This window comes from Pelodiscus sinensis, chromosome 19, assembly GCF_052426305.1.
Source record: "Pelodiscus sinensis isolate ZL-2025 chromosome 19, ASM5242630v1, whole genome shotgun sequence".
Taxonomy (NCBI): domain Eukaryota; kingdom Metazoa; phylum Chordata; order Testudines; family Trionychidae; genus Pelodiscus; species Pelodiscus sinensis.
The window spans coordinates 4213164-4232500 of NC_143070.1; the positions used below are offsets into that span (position 1 = coordinate 4213164).

The following is a 19337-nucleotide window of genomic DNA, read 5'->3' on the forward strand; positions in this document are numbered from 1 at the left end:
GTTGCAAAAAGTTTCCCATGGACCACTTGGACCTGGATGGGTAGCAAAAACTGGGCTAAGCCAAAACCGACGCACTCGTCTGTCAGTAACTGCTACTGGGAGCAGATCTGCAGAGCAGGCTGCTGGCACCGGCCCCACAGAGCCTGTTGGCTCTGATCCCAGGGACACCCCGGCCTCGGGCGCTCGTATGCTTAGGGTGGGCGGTGGAAATGACGGGCTGTTGGGGCGTTTCTGTTTCACGTCCTGGGAAGCAGCTAGAGCAGGAGGAGGAGCCGCTATCTGGGGCAGTTGCTACAATCCCTCCTGCACGGGGTGGCAGACAGAACCGCGCTCCGGGGCTGGGCTGGAATTAACCTGTCGCTGCTGCCCAGGTGAGAAGAGCTGTAAGTGCAGAGGGGCATTGCCTGGGGAGGGACTGGGCTGGCTTCCCCGGCTTTGTCTTATGAATCTGGTTTCACTCCCACGCATTGGCCCTGAGGGGCTACGAGGGGCCGGTCGCAGGGTGACTCCCACGGGCAGGATGGTGCCCCGGGCTGGCCGCAGTGAGCGGGGGCACTTCTCGGTGCGCATGTGTCTGTGCTGAGTCTGGGTCCCGCAGCGCCGGGCTGGCAGCGCAGTGTAGACGTGCCCTAGCGACTCACTGGCACGGGCTAAGCTGGTGTAGCTGCCAGGGGGCTGGTGGGGAGGCAGGTGTGAGGCAGCAAGGGGAGAATTCTAACCCAGGGGCATTTCACACCCCCAGGCAGGGGGCAGGGATGGTACAAGAGGCCGGGCAGGAGGGAACCCAAGTCCCACTGTGCACATTGGAGACTCTCCCTATTGAAACTTCTGCAACTTCTGGCTCCCACGTTCCTGCCCCTGTAGTACGTTATGGCACCAAATAGGGGTACGGAGTAGCTGTTACCTGCCCTAGCCTGTAGCTGTGCATGCCCATGCCTAGTGTTTCTCAACTTTTTTTTATAAAGTGCCCCCCCTTTTTAAAAGTACCCCTAGTATCTACAGTTTTCAGACACACACACAATTTTTTTCTACCCTTGCAACACATTTGGTTAAACCCCTTAATTGTAGCTGGGTGGGCGATGACATTTTTGGGTGTAAAAAGTATGAAAATGATAAAGCACTGCAAAACTTAAAACACAAATTCCATTTTCTCCAAATGTCAGTTTTGTTAACACACCCCCTCCACCGCAGACTTCTCTCTAGTACTCAGAGGCTATGTCTACACTGGCGGCTAAGAACACGTCCACACGGCCGTGTGCTTTTGCGCAAGAGTTCCATGGCCGTGTGGACGCTCGCTTGTGCAAGAAAGCTGTGAGGGCCGTTTTCGCCATAGGGCTTTCTCGTGCAAGAAACCCCTGCCGTGCGTCCACACTGCCCTCTTGCACAAGAGAGCTTACACCTGTTAGAAAAGAGCGTAGCTCTGGCGCAAGAAGCCCTCTTCTCCCACGCTTTACTGTAAATCTTCTTGCGCAAGAGCGAGCCGGCAGTGTGGACGCGCTGCGGAAGAACGGCCATTCTTGCCCAAGAACCCGGCAGCGTAGACATAGCCTAAGGGTGCTGTACCACTGGTTGAGACACATTGCCCTCGAAGAGCTGTGAGAGGGGGGGCTGTTTGTTTAGCTGCCTGTTACTGATCGGTTGATTGAAATAACATTTTTCCTTGGGGGCTAATGTCGTTCTGCAGCTGCTTTCAAAGGCCAGGTCAGAACCATGCCCCTCCCTCACTTAAAAAAGACAGCAAATCCCAATCTGATGACGAGGGCTAGGCTCCTACACCAGGCACCACAACCTGTGGAACTCCCTGCCCAAAGAAATCATTGGTCAATTTTTTCTGACTCGTGCCCAGCTCCTGGCATTTATAGGGACGATGGGACCATTCTAACTATCAGTATCATGGAATAACCTGCAGATGGAAGGACTCTAAGCCCTCCTGTGGCAAGGCACAAGCCCCAGCTTCTAACCAACGGGGGTGAAGGAGGAATTGATCCTTGGGGCAGGTTATCCCGCCCCTCCTAGGGGAGCAGCTGGTGCTGGCTGGAGTTGGCCAGCTTTGTCGGCGCCACCTGCCCCGGCTGTGCAGGGCTGGGAATGGGCAGATAAACCGGCGACACCAGCCAGCCCGAGTGACTTAGCAATTCTCTCCACAGGAGCCTGCCTGGCCAGTCCCTGCTGGGCGCCAGGGAAGAGACGCGGAGTCAGGATAATTCAGCACCCGGAGCTGGTTTAGTCGGTGCCTGCCGAGGCTTGCTAGGGATAAAAGCAGCAACCAAGAGAGCTTTGGAACAGCTCCTTTGAAACCTGCTCAGACCCAGCCTGGCTGGTCGGTATTTTGGCAAAACTCCCCAGCAAAGGATATTGCAAAGGGGGGTTCCCAGATCACCCCACGTAGCCAAACCACGCCTGAGCCGTAACTGAGGGAGCTGGTTTGAAACTGCCCTTTGGAAGGGCCCTGCCAGACCCAGTGGGAACAGGCCGTAGTGATTGCTGGCTGCAGAAAGGGGGTTCAAGTGACCATGTCTCCACTTTCGGAGCCCACACGTCTGTCGGAGAGAGAAGAGGTGGCAAATGTGTCACATCCTGATGAGGGGATGCAGCCGGATCCACTCCCGGACTCCAAGGAAACCCAAAGGGAACAAAATGGGGAGACTCATGTTGTGTCCATCCCAGCACAGAGCGGAAGGAGACGCCCGACGGGTGTTGCAGGTACAGCGCTAGCGGCCTCGCTGGGCCCTTCTCACACGGCCCAAGTGGCGCTCACACCGCGAGGGCCTTTATCGCCTCTGGTGGCTGCTCCGTGGAAAAGACACTTCAACCAGCCACGGCCTTTAGCCTTTAGCTCTGTGGGTATGTCTACACTAGCCCCCAGTTCAATCTAGGGAGGCTAATGAGGGCGACTGAAATTGCAAATGAAGCACGGGATTTAAATATCCCACGCTTCATTAGCATGTTCCTGGCCGGTCGCCATTTTAGAAATCGACTAGCCCGAAGTAACTGCCTGCGTCTACACGCGGCAGTGAAACGGGATTCCGAATTAAAGCCCTAAATCGAATTAGCTATTATTCCTCCTGCAATGAGGTTTACCAGCTAATTCGATTTAGGGCTTTAATTTGGAATCCCGTTTCACTGCCGAGTATAGACGCGGGCAGTTACTTCGCGCTAGTCGATTTCTAAAATTGGGGATATTTAAATCCCACATTTCATTTGCAATTTCGGTCACCCCCGTTAGCCTCCCTAGATCGAACTATGGGGCTAGTGTAGACATACCCTGTCTCTCTACCTGCTTCAGTCCCTGTCTAGTCACCTAACGGCCTCCCTCGGGCCAGACAGGCTGGTCACACTTCCGTCCCCATCCTGTGGGTGGGGGAAAGGCTTTTTGAACACGACTGAGGTTTCTCCTCCCCTTGTTTCGCTTCAACGTGGGCAGGGGTCCAACTGGAAACCAGGCCGGTTGTCATGGTAACGGGCAAGTTATCGCTCCGAGGGGGTTTTGTGTCGGAAGTAGGAAATGAATCAGGTTTTGGTTTAAAATGTGAGGGTCTCTGCTCCCTCTCCCCCCACAGCCTCTCCCTTTTTAAATACACACGTTCCCTGGAAACCGTTTGGAGGGAGCACTTTGAAATCTCAAAATGAAACCCCCAATTGTGTTGTTTTGTTTTTGAAAGGGGAAAGGGCTTTTCCTCTATTTGAAATGAAAAGATTCACCCCCTGCTCTCTCCCTCTCCCTCTCTCTCCTTGCAAAATATCATAAGAACATAAGAACGGCCGTACTGGGTCAGACCAAAGGTCCTTCTAGCCCAGTAGCCTGTCTGCCGACAGTGGCCAGAACCAGGTGCCCCAGAGAGGGTGGACCGAAACAACGATCAAGCGATTTGTCTCCTGCCATCTCTCTCCAGCCTCTGACAAACAGAGGCCAAGGACACCATTTTATCCCCTGGCTAATAGCCTTTTATGGACCTAACCTCCATGAAATTATCTAGTTTCTCTTTAAACTCTTTTATAGTCCTAGCCTTCACAGCCTCCTCTGGCAAGGAGTTCCACAGGTTGACTACACACTGTGTGAAGAAGAACTTTCTTTTATTCGTTTCAAACCTGCTACCCATTCATTTCATTTGGTGTCCTCTGGTTCTTCTATTTAGGGAACTAATAAATAACTTCTCTTTATCGGCCCTCTCCACACCACTCATGATTTTATAGACCTCTATCATATCCCCCCTCCGTCTCCTCTTTTCTAAACTGAAAAGTCCCAGTCGCTTTAACCTCTCCTCATATGGGACCCGTTCCAAACCCCTGATCATTTTAGTTGCCCTTTTCTGAACCCTTTCCAAGGCCAAAATATCTTTTTTGAGGTGAAAATATCTTTTTTGAAAATATCCTCCCGCCCTTTTATTTAAACCGGCTTCGCCCGCTGCTGCCAATCCACGTTGGGTTTGTCCCACGAGAGCATTGGTGGCTTGTTCTGTTCCAGGTTTGCTGGCTGGAACACAGATATGTGACCCGGTTCTCTGTGGCTCGCTGTGTGTCCTCGTCCTCTTCAGCCTCACCCTCATTATCATCTTCACCGTCACGGCTCAGTCACGTAAGTACGGCGCCGGCACTGACTCCAACTTTGCGCCGCACACTTGGTGCTGGAAACGTCACAGTTCCACCTGACTTCTCCCCCCACTCCTGCTTCAGCTCTCACATCAGACTCTGCTGAACTCTGGGCTTTTCTGTGGGGTCTGCCCCGCTCCCCTCAGCGACCAGCTCCCTCCTGCTGTCAGCTCCCTCTGTGTGTTGCCCAATCATGCCTGGCTACCCAGGGCTGTGAGTCACTGGGTCACCCCCCTACCTCCGCTGGGAGGGAGCCAGACCTGTGCCCGGCTGTCAGCTCCTTGCCCTCATCAGCCCGGCAAGCCCTCTCCTCCAGTGACATCAACGTCCCTGCACTGCACGTGGCTAGTATCCCAGAGCGCTGTGCTGGCCGGAAACAGGCATCTACACTACGTGAGTGTGGAGGTGCAGAGAGAGGGAGACGCCACAGGCTGAGGCAGCCCACAGCCACCAAAGCGAGTGCAAACCTGACTAGCGTGAGAACCGTTGTGTGGGTCCCCCCCATTGATCTGGGTGCCAGGACTGCACGAGGGGCAGGGCAAGGAGGCGTTTGGCCCCATACGGAGCTGGGCAGCCAGGAGGGAGATGTGGGGAAGAGGGAGCGTGGGGAGCAACCTGAATAACTTGGGGTGCTGCGTTAACCTTTGAACCTGGCGTCACCCCAAGTCTGTTCCTTGCATAATCAGTTCCCTTTGCCCCATGAGCCAAGCGAACAATGTGATTTTCAGCACATGCAAAATTGGAAGGAGGAGAGAGGATGGGGGGGTGCATGACAGGCCATGATGTTAGCTGGCTCTTTTGCCAGTGCCGATAGGATAAGGATCTCAGGGTTTCTAGCTGCATTTCCAGTGAGCCGTAGAGCAAGTCTGCACTTAAAACACTGCATCGGCACCGCTGCACGGCCCTTGCACGTTAATGAAGCTGATAGGAGAGCGTATTAAAGCCACCCCCCACCTCCAGAGAGGGTGGCTCTATGCGCCAACATAACTCTGCCTACGCGGGAGGCGGTAACATTGCTCAAGGGGGGTGGATTTTTTTACACCCCGGGAGACGTCGTTACTCCAATGTAGTGACGTTTTTCACAAATTCACCTCACATCGGTGCTAAATGCAAGGCAGGCATGGCACACCGATGGGTGTTTGCCACCCGTGGCTCCGGCTACATGTCCGGGGCTATTGGCACGGATTAACAAACGGATCCGATCTTCTTGGGCCTGTAAAGGGGCTGTTCCAAAAGACCACGGCTGCTGGCCACTTTTCTAACCTGAGCACCTCCCCTGCTGTTGCAGAGGTAACCACACCACCTGGTGGCTCTTCGCATGGTCTCCGTGGCTGGCTGATAGAGTACTAGACTCTAGAACTGGAAGGGTACAGGCAGTGGGGCTATTGTGGGATAATCTGGAAATAGAAACGCCGTGTCTTTTAAATGCACCCGTTATCTCGAAATAATGGTCACGCTATTTCAGCATCCCAGCAACCTTCGTTCCACGAGGGTTAAGGGACGTGTCAAAATAGACTCAAAATAAGCTATGCAATTTCTGTAGTGCCAATTGGGTGGCTGGTTTCAAATTAAGGGTGCTGTCTGGACGCATCCGAAGGGACCTCGAGAGCTTATCAAGTCCAGTTCAAGCACAAACCCAGCTTTCCACAATGTTGAGTGGAGGGATCTGATGTGGGGTCACTGGAGGCTTGTTCCCTTGGCTACAGAGAGAGAATAGGGCAAATCTCTCACCCTGCTGCTTTTTAATTTTCAGGAAAGACAAGTGAGCCCTGCCCAGCTGGTGCTGCCTGCTCAGGGGCCACCTGCCCCAACAGCTGGGTCGGATACCAGGGGAAGTGTTACTATTTCTCCAAGGGTGAAGGGAACTGGACCGACAGCCAGAGCAACTGCTCTGCCCTGAATGCCTCCCTGGTGGGGATTGACAGCACCCAGGAACTGGTGAGAGAGAGAAACAGAAGCATTATAAATACCACAGCCAAAGTTTTCTCTAATTTTTACGGTCGATGTGCAGAATAAATTTTGTTCTGTGCACCAAGGCACGTGTGAATGTGCACCACTAGTAGAAACACAATCCCAGCTGTGGGTGCTCTGCTAATCAGCTGGGCGGTGCTGGAATCTCCTCTGAGCAGCTGCACAAGTGCCAGCTCACAGGGAACACTGACCACAAGGCAAGTGAAAATTTGCCATAGCTCCCCGGGATTGGGGGGGAAGATCTCATGACAGAAGTTGATGGAGTTTCCCCAGCAGAGGGTCAGGCTTAGTGCAGGGCTGGAGTTACCCCCGCACAATCTGCTGCTGATCAGAGCAGGGAAGAGCATTGGCTCTGAGGATGGGCCGGGGGGAAGAGGGGTCACTGGATCGGAGCTGCGGGTGGAGAATTCCCACCCTGGACAGGTCACCCTGAGAGTGGCAGCACAGAAAAGCCAGCACAGACCATGGTGAGCTCAGATCCATTTGCTTTATGTAACAGGAGTTCATGAAGCGCAATAGAGAATCCTACGATCACTGGATCGGCCTATGGAAGAGCCCTGGCCAGTCCTGGGAATGGTCCGATGGCACCAAATTCAACTCCTCGTGAGTCCCTTTTCCTTTGATTCACTAAGTGTTGGGTCACGTCCCTGGTACAAGCACCAGCTGGTACAAAGTGAAGCCACCACCCTATATGGTAACTCACATTACTGTGAGCCCTGGTCCCTGGGCGTTCTGTGCCATGTGGCTCAGGACCTGCAGTGTTATGATGAAGAGGGGGAAACTGAGGCACGGCACCACCCGCCCAATGTCACCCAGGAGGCCTGGAGCACAGCCAGGACTTGAATGCAGATGTGCCAAGTCCAAGGTGAGGGCTTTTAACCACCTGGCCACCCTGCCTCTTACGTAAGCTGTCACAGAAATGAAACTCCAGTGCCTGGAGCCGCGGGGCCTGGCTTGCTTGGCCAAATAGGGGCCGATGCGCTGTGCGTGCAAGTAGTGCTGATGCTCTTGATTTGTTCGTTGCTGCGACAGGCTCTTCATACGAGGCGGAGGCGATTGTGCTTATGTGGACAGCGAGGGGATTGCCTCTTCCAGCTGCTCTGGACAGTTGCGCTGGGTCTGCTGCAGGCCAGAGGGAAGGCCAAAGCCATAGGTCCTGTCCGCTATTTGAAGGCGAGTCCGGCCCCGTCGCCGCGTTTCGCTGCCTGTCGGGAGAGGCGCTGGGGGACGTGCAGTGCCCGGGGGACCATGTGGCAGCAGGCTGGGGAAGGAAGCAGCTGCCCGGTATCTGCAGCAACGCCCTGGACCCCCGTTGGAGGTGGGGTGCAGAAAGGAAGACACCCCAACATAGAGCCGAACCACCTGGCAACTCAAGGTTTGAGGGGTTGCCACCAGAGGTGCTGGAACAAAGCACTTGTCACCAGCCATAAAGGGGGGGGGGGAGGGAGTAGGGATGGGGCCTCAGTTCTGGCTTGTGCTGGGTTGGGAGCTCATACCTCCCCTCCCCCACCCCCGACAGGGGCTGCTGCCACCCTGCTTTGCTGCCTCTTTATCAGAAGCAGCAGCACAGGGCCACAGCCAGCCAGGCTGAGTGGGGAGCTGCTCTTGAAACCGACTCCCCTTGCGGACCAGCTCCCACCTGGCAGCCCGCGCTGCTGCAAGTGGAGCTGTAATTATAGCAGGAAGATTAATTGGTGAATATGAGATGCAAGGCATAATGGCACAAAGAATTATAAACAAAAAAAAAAAGAGTTGGGAGCAAATACCAAGATACCAGAAGTAGATGGACCAGCTAGAAGAATGAATGCGAATCAGAGTAAAAGCAGTCCCATTGTTGGTCTTATTAGGCTTGTCAGTATAAGCTACTATGAGCCGGCAATTACATTTACAGTAAAGCGTCAGACCAGAGGGCTTCTTGTGCGAGAGTTATTCCTCTTCCCACAAGGAATAAGCCCTCTTGCACAAGAGGGCAGTGTAGATGGGAAACAGGGGTTTCTTGCGCAAGAAACCCCTGTGGCTAAAATGGCCATCAGAGCTTTCTTGCACAAGAAAACATCCACACTGCCAGGGATGCTCTTGTGCAAGAGCACATGGAAGTGTGGACATGCTCTTGTGCAAGACCTTTTGCACAAGAACTCTTGTGCAAAACAGTTCTTGCACAAGAAACCTGTAGGCGATGTCTACCTTGGCAGGTTCTTGCGCAAGAACCCGCAGAGCATCCGCACGGCCCGCCTGCTCTTGCACAAGAAGATTTACAGTACGGCGGTGGAAGACAGGGCTTCTCGCACAAGAGCTACACTCTTTTCTAACAAGTGTAAGCTCTCTTGTACTTGGGTTTCTTGCTCAAGAAAGCCCTATGGCTAAAATGGCCATCAGAGATTTCTTGTGCAAGAGAGCATCCACACTGCCAGGGATGCTCTTGCACAAAAGCACATGGCGGCGTGGATGTGTTCTTGCACAAGAGGTCCTTGCGCACGAACCCGCCAGTGTAGACATAGCCGAAGGGGGGCTTAGACACCAGAGTAGTCTTGCCAGATGCTTTCTCCAAAAATCCTGAACGTGGCAGGAAAAAACTTGGTTGAGCCAAAACAAAACCAGGAGACAAAAATAGTTGAGCAAAAAACAGGGAGAACAAAAAAAAGTTGCTGCACCTTTAAGAATCCCCACGCTCCTTGCTTCCCCAGCCCATCCCAGACATGGCAGGGGAAGAATATCCCTGCCGGCCTTCCATCCAAGAAAAACAGAAAATACCAGACGTTTCACATGTCTGATATTTTCTGTTTTGTTTTATTTTACCGGACAGGGGCAAGAAATAATGGACTCTTCAGGCAAAAAACGGACCTGGGAACCCTAGCTGGTAGAGGGAAGTGTCCTGAAGAGGATGCCGAGGTCAAAGAGAAACATGGGGAAACACCAGCTAGAGCAGCCTTTCTTAAACTGTGTCCTGTGGCACACCGGTGTGCTATGAATCAGAGATGTGCTGCTGAAAATAGAATTAAAAATGGTCAGCCTTAAAGGGACAGGCGGCTTCCCCCCCCCCCCCCCCTCAATAATTTCCCCCCTGACTATTTTTTGTCTTCCTTTTTTTTCCCTCTTTTTTCTCAATAACTTTTTCCTGGCCTCTTTTCTTTTTCTTTGGCTCAACAAAAACTCCTTGGCGTTCCTCATTTTAAAAAAATTGTTTGGTGTTCCTCCGTCTTCAAAAGTTTAAAAAACACTGAGCTAGAAAGAGGCGTCCAGTGAGTCAACAAGCTAATTCCCAGGACAGGCGGCTGGAGACGCCGTGGTGGTGAGTCTGCCTCGTGACAATGCTATGAGACTATTTCGGCTGCGTCTAGATTGGCATGATTTTCCAGAAATGCTTTTAACAGAAAAGTTTTCCGTTGAAAGCATTTTCGGAACAGAGCATCTAGATTGGCTTTTGTGGAAAAGCGTCCGTGCCAATCTAGACGTGCTTTTCCGCAAAAAAGCCCCAATCGCCATTTTCGCGATCGGGGCTTTTTTGTGGGAAACGAATCTGAGCTGTCTACATTGGCCCTTTTGCGCAAAAGCTTTGCGCAAAAGGGACTTTTGCCTGAACGGGAGCAGAATAGTATTTCCGCAAGAAGCACTGATTACTTACAGTAGGAAGTCAGTGCTTTGCGGAAATTCAAGCGGCCAGTGTAGACAGCTGGCAAGTTTTTCTGGAAAAACTGGCCAGTCTAGACACAGCAGCTACGTCTACACTGGCATGATTTTCTGGAAATGCTTTTAACGGAAAAGATTTCCGTTAAAAGCATTTTCGGAAAAAGCGCGGCTAGATTGGCAGGATGCTTTTCCGGAAAAGCACTTTTTGCGGAAAAACGTCTGTGGTCAATCTAGACGTGCTTTTCCACTAAAAATCCCCGATCGTCACTTTCGCAATAGGGGCTTTTTTGCGGAAAAGAAATTTCTGCTATCTACACTGGCCCTTTTCTGGAACAGTTTTCCGGAAAAAGACTTTTGCCCGAACGGGAGCAGCATAGTTTTTCCGGAAAAGCACTGAAGATTTTACATTAGATCGTCAGTGCTTTTCCGGAAATTCAAGCGGCCAGTGTAGACAGCTGGCAAGTTATTCCGGAAAAGCGGCTGATTTTCCGGAATAATTTGCCAGTGTAGACACAGCTTTTGTTGTTTTTCTAGAATAAGCTAAGCTATGCCCCGGCATATCCATGCTCCGGCAGTCGATGCACTGGGGGTTGTACTTAGGTTTCCCACTCTGGTTCCCCACTTTCTCAATGCAGTATTTTGTACCAATATTCGTGGGGGAGTTTCCTCTTTACGTGAACTGTTGAGTGGTTGGTTTGTTTACTGGGCTGATGGCCTGAGCAACCTCAGGAGGAGGCAGAAGGCTGCACAGATTTCAGAACCTCCTAGCTGCTAGTTACAATACCGTCTCCCATCTTTAGACTCTCAGATGGATAGAGTAGGCTGCTCAAAGACTGTGGAAGACTCAGGCAAACTCAGCCAAAGCTGTGGTGGTGGGTTTTTTTGGTCACCAATACTTTCTAGCTGACCTATTTTATGTCAATGTTTGTTTACTTGTATTTCTGACGTTTACATTGGATTGTTTGGGTTATTTTACAAGAAACTTTTGATAAAGCTATGTAAAATAAATGTATTTTGTCCTTTTTCGGATTTGATTGTATCACTTCTTCCTTCCGAGTCCTTGGCCCCCACCCCTCCCTTTCCCATGAGGCTCCACCCCCCCTCTATATCCACCCCTGAAGACTTCACCCCCTGCTGTCTCTTAGCTAGGTACCCTGGCCATCCCTCATTCCAGCATCTCTGCACTGGGAGATGCTCCTCCGGTGTGTGAGGAGTTGCAACGAGCATCAGTCACTGAATCCTGGGCCGCCGGGTGCTTTGCTACGGGAATTGGTTTCAGGCAGTAGGGACGGGCAGTGGAGCAAACCCTAACCCACCCAGAGGTAACAAATGCAGATCTTGAAAGATAGGGAAAAGTTAGACGAAATACAAAGCTTCTAGTCGCGGGGAAACTAGCTCTGGATGGAAAGTAGACGGTCCAAAAATAAACAAGAGGGATTAAAACTGAAATATCAGTGGTGGGTGGACCAGGCCCTGTGGCCCCCTGCTGGAGGCCCTATGACTCTATCACACCCTGCCCCAAATAGACAATAGGGAGGTCCTCCAGGCAGGCTAGAGAGGCTGCAGGAGAAGCAGCCAATCAGAGGCCAGGAAGGCCCTATAAAAGGAACTGAAAGAGCAGACAGCAGTCAGTGTCTCTGGAGGCCTCAAGGTATGTAGAACCTGGACACTGGCTGGCGGAGGGAGTGGCAACAGCATGGACAAGCTCCTCTTTCGAAAGATCGCGTCTAGACTGCAGGCGGATCTTTCGAAAGAGAAATCCGCTTTTTCGAAAGAGAGCACCCAGCGAGTCTGGATGCTCTCTTTCGAAGACGGCCTCTTTACATTGAAGAATGCCTTCTTTCGAAAGAGGAACTTTCGAAAGAAGGCGTTCTTCCTCATAAATTGAGGTTTACCGCCATCGAAAGAAAAGCCGCGTTCTTTCGAAATAATTTCGAAAGAACGCGGCTTGAGTCTGGACGCAGGGGAAGTTCTTTCGAAAAAAGGCTACTTTTTTCGAAAGAACCCCTGAGTCTGGACACGGCCTAGGTGTGTGGGCTACACCAGCACTCTTGCATCTTGGACCCATTCCTACTGGAGCTGAGCAGAAACTGGAATTTCCACACTGGAAAGTTTTCCATTTCGGACACATTTTTTTTTTTTTAATAAATTAGAAAGAAAAGTCTGCTCAGGGATGGAACACACAGCAACCCTGGGAACCTCAGATCCCAGGCTTCCCATTAAGAAGTAGGAGAATTCTTCGAGCTTTCCGTTAAAAGCATTTGCGGAAAAGAGCATCTAGATTGGCACGGACGCGTTTCCGCAAAAGGACTTTTTGTGGAAAAGCGTCCGTGCCAATCGAGACGCGCTTTTCCGCAAAAAAGCCCCGATCGCCATTTTCGTGATCGGGGCTTTTTTGCGGAAAACAAATCTGAGCTGTCTACACTGGCCCTTTTGCACCAAAGTTTAGCGCAAAAGGGACTTTTGCCCAAATGGCAGCAGCATAGTATTTCCGCAAGAAGCACTGATTTCAGACAGTGTTCTTGCGGAAATTCAAGCGGCCAGTGTAGACAGCAGATTTTGCGGAAAAACTTGCCAGTTTAGACACAGTCCAGAGCAGAAGGCAGAGGATGGGAATCCCTTTTGCTAAGCAAAAAAGATATTGGGCTTTGAAAGCTCCTCATACGGTCCTGTGGGACTTGACTTTGTACCCAGTTTGATTGCTCTGCTACAGAACAGACCGAAGGTCACCGGGACAAATATTGATGCAGCCAGTAATGAGTAAAGAGACGAGGGGCTGTGTGTGTGAGTGACTCAGCCATTGGGTCTTACAGGACACATGTATTGGACTGGACTGACTCATAGACTCATAGACTCCAGGGTCAGAAGGGACCATTATGATCATCTAGTCTGACCCCCTGCACAGTGCAGGCCACAAAATCTCACCCACCCCTCCTAGAATAATCCTCTCACCTAGATCTCAGATATTGAAGCCTTCAAATACTTTGAAGACCCCAAGATGCAGAGACTGGGGCGGTTCTCTGTGCTTTCACCTCCCAAGTGTTTAAAAATCATGGATCAGGTAATGAAATTGGCTTTAAAATGTTGTGAGGTTGTATTTGTTAGTTTTAGAGGGTACTTTTATTTGATTTGGGGTTTCTGAGCATTTGTAGCCTAGTCTGGTCATGTTTTCAGGCTGTCGTAGGGACCTATAAAGGCAAGGACTTTGCTTTATAATATGAATCCTTAGATTCTTACTTAATCAGTCGAATCCGGTGTTTTAAGGAAAGCACCAGATCTTGGCAGGCTTGTGACAGAAGCATGATAACACCATAATATTGTCAAATGATTTGATCTCAGAGAGCTGTGTTAGTCTGCATCTGCAAAAACAACGAGGAGTCCTTCAAGATGAACCAATTTAATGTAATTTAACAACTAAGGGTATGTCTACACAGCAGCGTTATTTTGGAATAACCAACGTTATTCCGAAGTAACAAAGAGAGTATCTACACCGCAAGCCAGTATTTTGAAATAATGTCGAGCTTGAGGACTGCTTACTCCAACTCCCCTAACCCTAATTTCACAAGGAGGAAGGAAATATGGGGGAAGTGGGCTCTTCTTTCAACTTCCTGCTCTGTAGACAGAGCCAAAAGACGAATTAAGCTATTTTGAATTCAGCTGCACCATTGATGTAACTGAAGTTGTGTCGTTTAATCTGAGTTTTGCCCTGGTGCGTAGATGTGCCCTAAATGACTTCAATTCACTCTTACAGCTGCAACTTTATCTTGCTGATGGAGCTTACAGGAGATCTTTCCTCTCCTGGGAAAAATTCCCATGAAACAGGGAGGGGGAAATCATTTTTGTCAAAAATGTCAAGGTGGAGTGAAAAACAGAAAAACTGTTTTGTTTTCAGGCTGGCACCTGAAAACTGACTTTGATCTGAACATTTTTTAAGCGGCTGTAAACCAAAAAAAAAAAAAAAAAACCAGAACACAATAAAATTCAGCGGAGAGCTGTCTCTAATGAATAGTCAAAACTTTTCAGGGAAACCAGAAACTTTCCATTAAAAAAACCCAAACCCACCTCATCTACCGGAACATCCAAATTTCCATTGCAAGAAATTCTGGTGGCAAAAAGTCAACCTGAGTTAGTGCAGAAGTCATAGAATCATAGAGCTGGAAGAGACCTCAAGAGGTCATCAAATCCAGCCCCCTGCCCAAGGCAGGACCAATCCCAATTACATCAAGCCAGAAATGGGGCCCAAAAACACAAGGCCTGGGCAACCATCCTAGGACAGGACAGCTCGGTGCATGAGCCAAAGAGAAAGGAACTGGGCATGTGTATGTTGGAAAAGGGGAGATAAAGGAGGCCTGTGACCGTCGTCTGCAGATATATGTCAGGCTGCCCGAACACCGATGGTGAAAAGTTGCCACCGGGGGCAGGACAGGAGGTGACGGGCTCCCACAACAGCAGAGGGAAACAAGGACAGGTCCTTTTTTAATTCCCCCTTCCCGTCTTTGTTATAAATTCTGGGCTCCTGTTTATTTCCCCTCCAGCCCACCTGAGGAAGTGGGTTGTGCCCACGGAAGCTCGCGCCCCGATATGTAGAAATGTGTTAGTCTCTAAGGGGCTGCAGGACCACGTGGTGTTTATAAAGTTACAGATGAACCCGGCTCCCCCTCTGATGAGGTACCAGGAAACACCCCCTCGCAGTGAGAACCTGGTACAGATGCGGAGGGAGGTGGGGGAAGCTCCTTCGCTGGAGGCTTTCTAAAGGGGAGCTGGGCTGGTTTAGGCATCACAGATCCTGCATCTTGGTGGGGGGGTGAATTGCTTTGGGCCTTGCAGTGCCGTCTAACCCCTCTGAACTGTGAATGGGATTGTCAGCTCCGAGCTGCAGGGCAGGGATGGAGCCAGTAGGGGTCGCTGCGTCTCTTAGTTCAGGGGCTTGCACAGTGAGGCTGTGGGAACAGAGGGAGGGATGCTGTGAGCCGTGGGGCTGGCAGTGGGGTGTGTGGGGCAGCTGCAGCCAGGCAGGCAGGGCGGAGAGAAAAGGGGCAGAAAGTCCCTAGGGAGCATTGGAGTGGCTGGTGCAGCACATGGCATAAAGACACCATCCCTGCCCGTGGGAAGTTGCTAGATAGTTTCACAAAAAATACCAAACATGGCAGGACCAAAGTTGTTGAGGAAATAAAAAAGGGGGAAGCAAAGTTGTTGAGCAAAAACAAAACACAAAAAAAGGGATCACGCACACAAAAAAGAGTCATGGCACCTTTAAATCCCCTCGCTCCCCCTACCCCCACCAGAAGCGGCAGGGGAAGAATGTCCCAAGCAGCCTTCTGTCTGAGAAAAACAGAAAATATTTTCTGGGTTTTGTATACTGGATAGAAGCCGCAAATTCCGGACTGTCCGGGCCAATACCAGACACCTGGCAACCCTGGAAGCTGCCCTCACCCCACAGCACAGCCGGTGGTGCCAGCGAGGGTCCATGGGGCATTTTAACTCACCCGGCAGTCGGGGTCAGGAGATATGTCGGGGGAGAGTGTGAGATGCTGGAGGCAGGAGCAGCAGGTGGCAAGTTTTGGTAGAGCCCAATCCCGGGCCAGGAATATTCCTGGTGCCAGGACATCATGGGCCCATGTAACTTCTCTCAGAGGAGCAGGCTGGTGTGAATGGGTCTTAGCAGTAGTAGCACCTAAAGGCCCCAGCTGATATCAGGGCCCCGTTGTGCCGGGCGCTGCACAGACACAATGAGTGATATACTGTCCCTGCTCCTGTCTTCTCCCCCTCCCCTTAGTAATCCATCATTCCTCACTACAAGAACAGTGGGGCGGGGCGGTGTCAGCCGATGGTCAGGGCAGTGTGTGTGTATGTGTGTGTCACACCCAAGTCTTCAACTGCTGAGACACAAAGTCTCGTCGCAGTGGGCAGCCTAGAAGGCTGAGAGATGCCCCAACGGATCTGTCCTCTGGAAGCGACACAATCCAAATGTCCCAGCTCTTCCTATATCTGTCCCTTATGACCGGCTGAAGTTCTTTTAAATTGTGCTTGGTTCTGTTACAGCAACTGAAGGAGTCCGGTTAAAGCTTAAACAGTTACAGGTTTATTAAAAAGACTTATAAAAGCATATGGTTACAATGGCTATTGCTCTCTTTCTTAACTGCTAGCAAATACAGATCTTAAAAATGGTTACAAAGAAAATAAAGAGAGAAAATAGAAATAATGGTGCCAAGTGACAGCTTAATCTTTAAAGAGCTCTAAGTCTATGGCTATGTCTAGACTGCAGGCTTCTTTCGAAAGAGGCTCTTTCGAAAGCATCTTTCGAAAGAGCCTCTTTCGAAAGATCGCATCTAGACAGCAGGCGGATCTTTCGATAGAGGAAATCCGCTTTTTCGAAAGAGAGCACCCAGCGAGTCTGGATGCTCTCTTTCGAAGACGGCCTCTTTACATTGAAGAACGCCTTCCTTCGAAAGAGGAACTTTCGAAGGAAGGCGTTCTTCCTCGTGAAACGAGGTTTACCGCCATCGAAAGAAAAGCTGCGTTCTTTCGAAATAATTTCGAAAGAACGCGGCTTGAGTCTGGACGCAGGGGAAGTTTTTTCGGGAAAAGGCTACTTTTCCCGAAAAAACCCCTGAGTCTGGACACGGCCTATGTGTACACTTAAGACAAAGGACACATCCAGGTACAATTTTTACCCCCTTCTGTGCCTCTCGACTCCAGCGGGTCAGGCCAGGGCCGGTCCCTCAATTCCTAGGAAAGACGAATACGAGGTAGACGTCCCTGTGGAACCTCGGGATGTCAAACACCTAACCCAACCAGCAGATAGATGGTAGATTGACATTCAGAGTGAGTGTGCTGCTGGACCCATCTTTATACCCATAGGGGCCCGTATCCTCTTTCTTATCTAAGATGCCAAATTGTACCGGTCTGTCTTTGTGGCGCTAGTTCTTACAAGCAAGTTTCAACTTAATTTACACTTGCAAGAGAGATAACTAAATTATGAGTACTGGACAATTTTTTTTTTTTTACTGAGCGGGAGATTCCTCTCCCCGGGGACGGCTGTGTGTTCGTATCAATATGGGTTTGAGTCAAGGGCACTCCTCGGCAGCCGCTTGGTCAGCAATTGGCGTATCTCTGTTTACAGCCATTCAGGGTCACTGAGCCTGCATATCCGGGCCTTCTGTTCAAGGCTTTTTTTGCTCTGTGTGCCCTGCATGCTCCAGGCAAGCAAAGATGGATGTTACAGGGGGGTTCCTGTCTCGCTACGGGGGGGGGGGGGGGAGGCAACTCTTCATAACATTATTTAGACCTCTTCTAATTCCCAGGCTTTGAAGAGCAGCGATGTAACTCACAACATTCCTGTTTCAGGTATCATCTCACTCAGATTAGTTTGTATCTCAGAGTATGTCTACACTAGCCCCCTAGTTCGAACTAGGGTGGCTTATGTAGGCATTCGAACTTGCAAATGAAGTCCGGGATTTAAATATCCCGGGCTTTATTTGCATCTTCCCATCCGGGCGCCATTTTTAAATGCCCCGTAGTTCAAATTACCTGCCCGCGGCTACACGCGGCACAGACTAGGTAGTTTGAATTAAAGCTCCTAATGCGAACTACCGTTAAACCTCCTGCAAGGAGGTTTAATTCGAACTACCTAGTCCGTGCCGCATATACCCGCGAGCAGGTAGTTCGAACGACGGGGCATTTAAAAATGGCGGCGCCCGGGAACTTGCAAATAAACAGGCCTCGACGAATAATGCAATCTACTCACCCGTGGCGAGTAGATTGCAACCGGGAAGAGCCGGGTTCAGGCGATCTCTGCATGTGCAGAACTATCTGCGCATGTGCAGATCGCCGGACAGCATGGCTGACGAGCGGGGCTCGCCGCGGTTCGGCGAGCCCTGAAAATAAATCCCGGGATATTTAAATCCCAGGCTTCATTTGCAAGTTCGAATGCCTATATTAGCCACCCTAGTTCGAACTAGGGTGGCAGTGTAGACATACCCTCAGAGTGATTGTTTCTGGCTGGCTGTAGAATCAGGCAGATGTCATGACATTGGTTATCTATGCATACAGCGGCGGCCTGTCCATAGGCACAAACTAAGCGGTCGCCTCGGGTGCCAAGTTAAACGGCCGTTGAGGGGTTTGGAGGCAGGGACACCGACCACACATTTCGCCTAGGGCGCCAGTTTCCAGCAGCTCTTTTAGGGCTGCTCCTGTGTGCATATATATATGTTTGGAGATTTGTGAGTCTGTCTGTGAGTCTGTGTTCAAGAACTCCTCCTAAACGGCAGGAAATGGGACCACCGAATTTGGTGGCAGCAGCGGGTCACCCATTATGACCCGGGGGGCTTTTTTTTTTAGGATTTCTGGTTCTGTGGCAGGGAGAGGGTTAATTTCTACATGGAAAAATAACCTCGCTGCCAGAACCCGGCCTCCCTGCCAGGCTAACTGGACGGAGCAAAATAATCCACAGCCGCATGCACGATCAAAAAACTGAAAAAGCAACAAAGACGGACAAAACTTGTCACTGGGATCACGAACTTCTAGGGGCACAACCCGCTGCTTCCGATGAGACAGCTGTGATCCATTCCCCCTTCCATCTGCTCCCTTTTCCCCATCACATACTTTTCCCCACAGCAATCAGTGTGAGGAGGAGGGACCGAAAAGGGAGGAGGGACTAAAATGTGGCAGCACCATCGGTCGCTGGAGACACTGCAGGGAGAAAGTCCTGGGCATTCCTGCCTGTAGCTCGTGGCAGAACCCGGGTAAGCGGCGGGTTTTATCCAGGGGGAGTTAGGGACGGGAGGGATCCGGTGGATTTCTTATAGGCGTGTGGGGGTTGGAGGCAAAAGAGGGAAACCCCTTATCAGGCCCCCCTGCAGGCATGGGGGGCACATCTAGGAAGGGGGTTGAGCACTGGACAGTGGGGGAACAGATGCAAGGGAGGAGAAGTGTGTTCGGGGGGGTGATTTGGCCCAGCCAAGCTGGGGGCATCTCGTGGCTCGGTGGTGTTTGCCTGTAACACGTTGACAGCTGCTCCATGGGAGGTTTTGGGGAGCAGAAAGCTGGGGACGGGAAGCACCTTCCCGCATGATCGCAGCCTCCCCTGGCTCAGCTCAGGGGAGGCAGTCAGGTTGGCACCGGGCATGAGGGATGGCTCAGAGAGACAA

The 19337-nt window shown here is 51.0% G+C and overlaps 2 protein-coding genes across 5 annotated transcripts in view; both read left to right on the forward strand.

Moving 5' to 3' along the window:
- The first annotated feature begins 216 nt into the window (after positions 1-216).
- LOC102462293 (C-type lectin domain family 2 member E-like) lies at positions 217-11212 on the forward strand. 2 transcript variants are annotated; one of them, XM_006110386.5, is made up of 7 exons: positions 217-371; positions 2148-2703; positions 4466-4576; positions 6344-6528; positions 7061-7164; positions 7594-7734; positions 9365-11212. In XM_006110386.5, exons 2-6 carry the CDS (start codon positions 2514-2516, stop codon positions 7712-7714), a joined length of 711 nt encoding a protein of 236 aa, XP_006110448.3. In that variant the 5' UTR covers positions 217-371; positions 2148-2513; the 3' UTR covers positions 7715-7734; positions 9365-11212. The 2 variants fall into 2 exon arrangements, with proteins under 2 accessions (XP_006110448.3, XP_089627890.1); XM_089771764.1 differs by having other exon boundaries at positions 242-383.
- A 1805-nt stretch (positions 11213-13017) lies between these two features.
- LOC102462535 (C-type lectin domain family 2 member D-like) overlaps positions 13018-19337 on the forward strand; it is a 26569-nt gene continuing 20249 nt past the window's right edge. The window contains exons 1-2 of one of the 3 annotated variants that reach the window (XM_089771768.1): positions 13018-13249; positions 18529-18932. The gene's annotated coding sequence lies outside the window, so the exon portion shown is untranslated. The remainder of the gene's footprint in view (positions 13250-18528; positions 18933-19337) is intronic. The other 2 variants (XM_075913502.2, XM_089771769.1) reach the window with 2 other exon arrangements.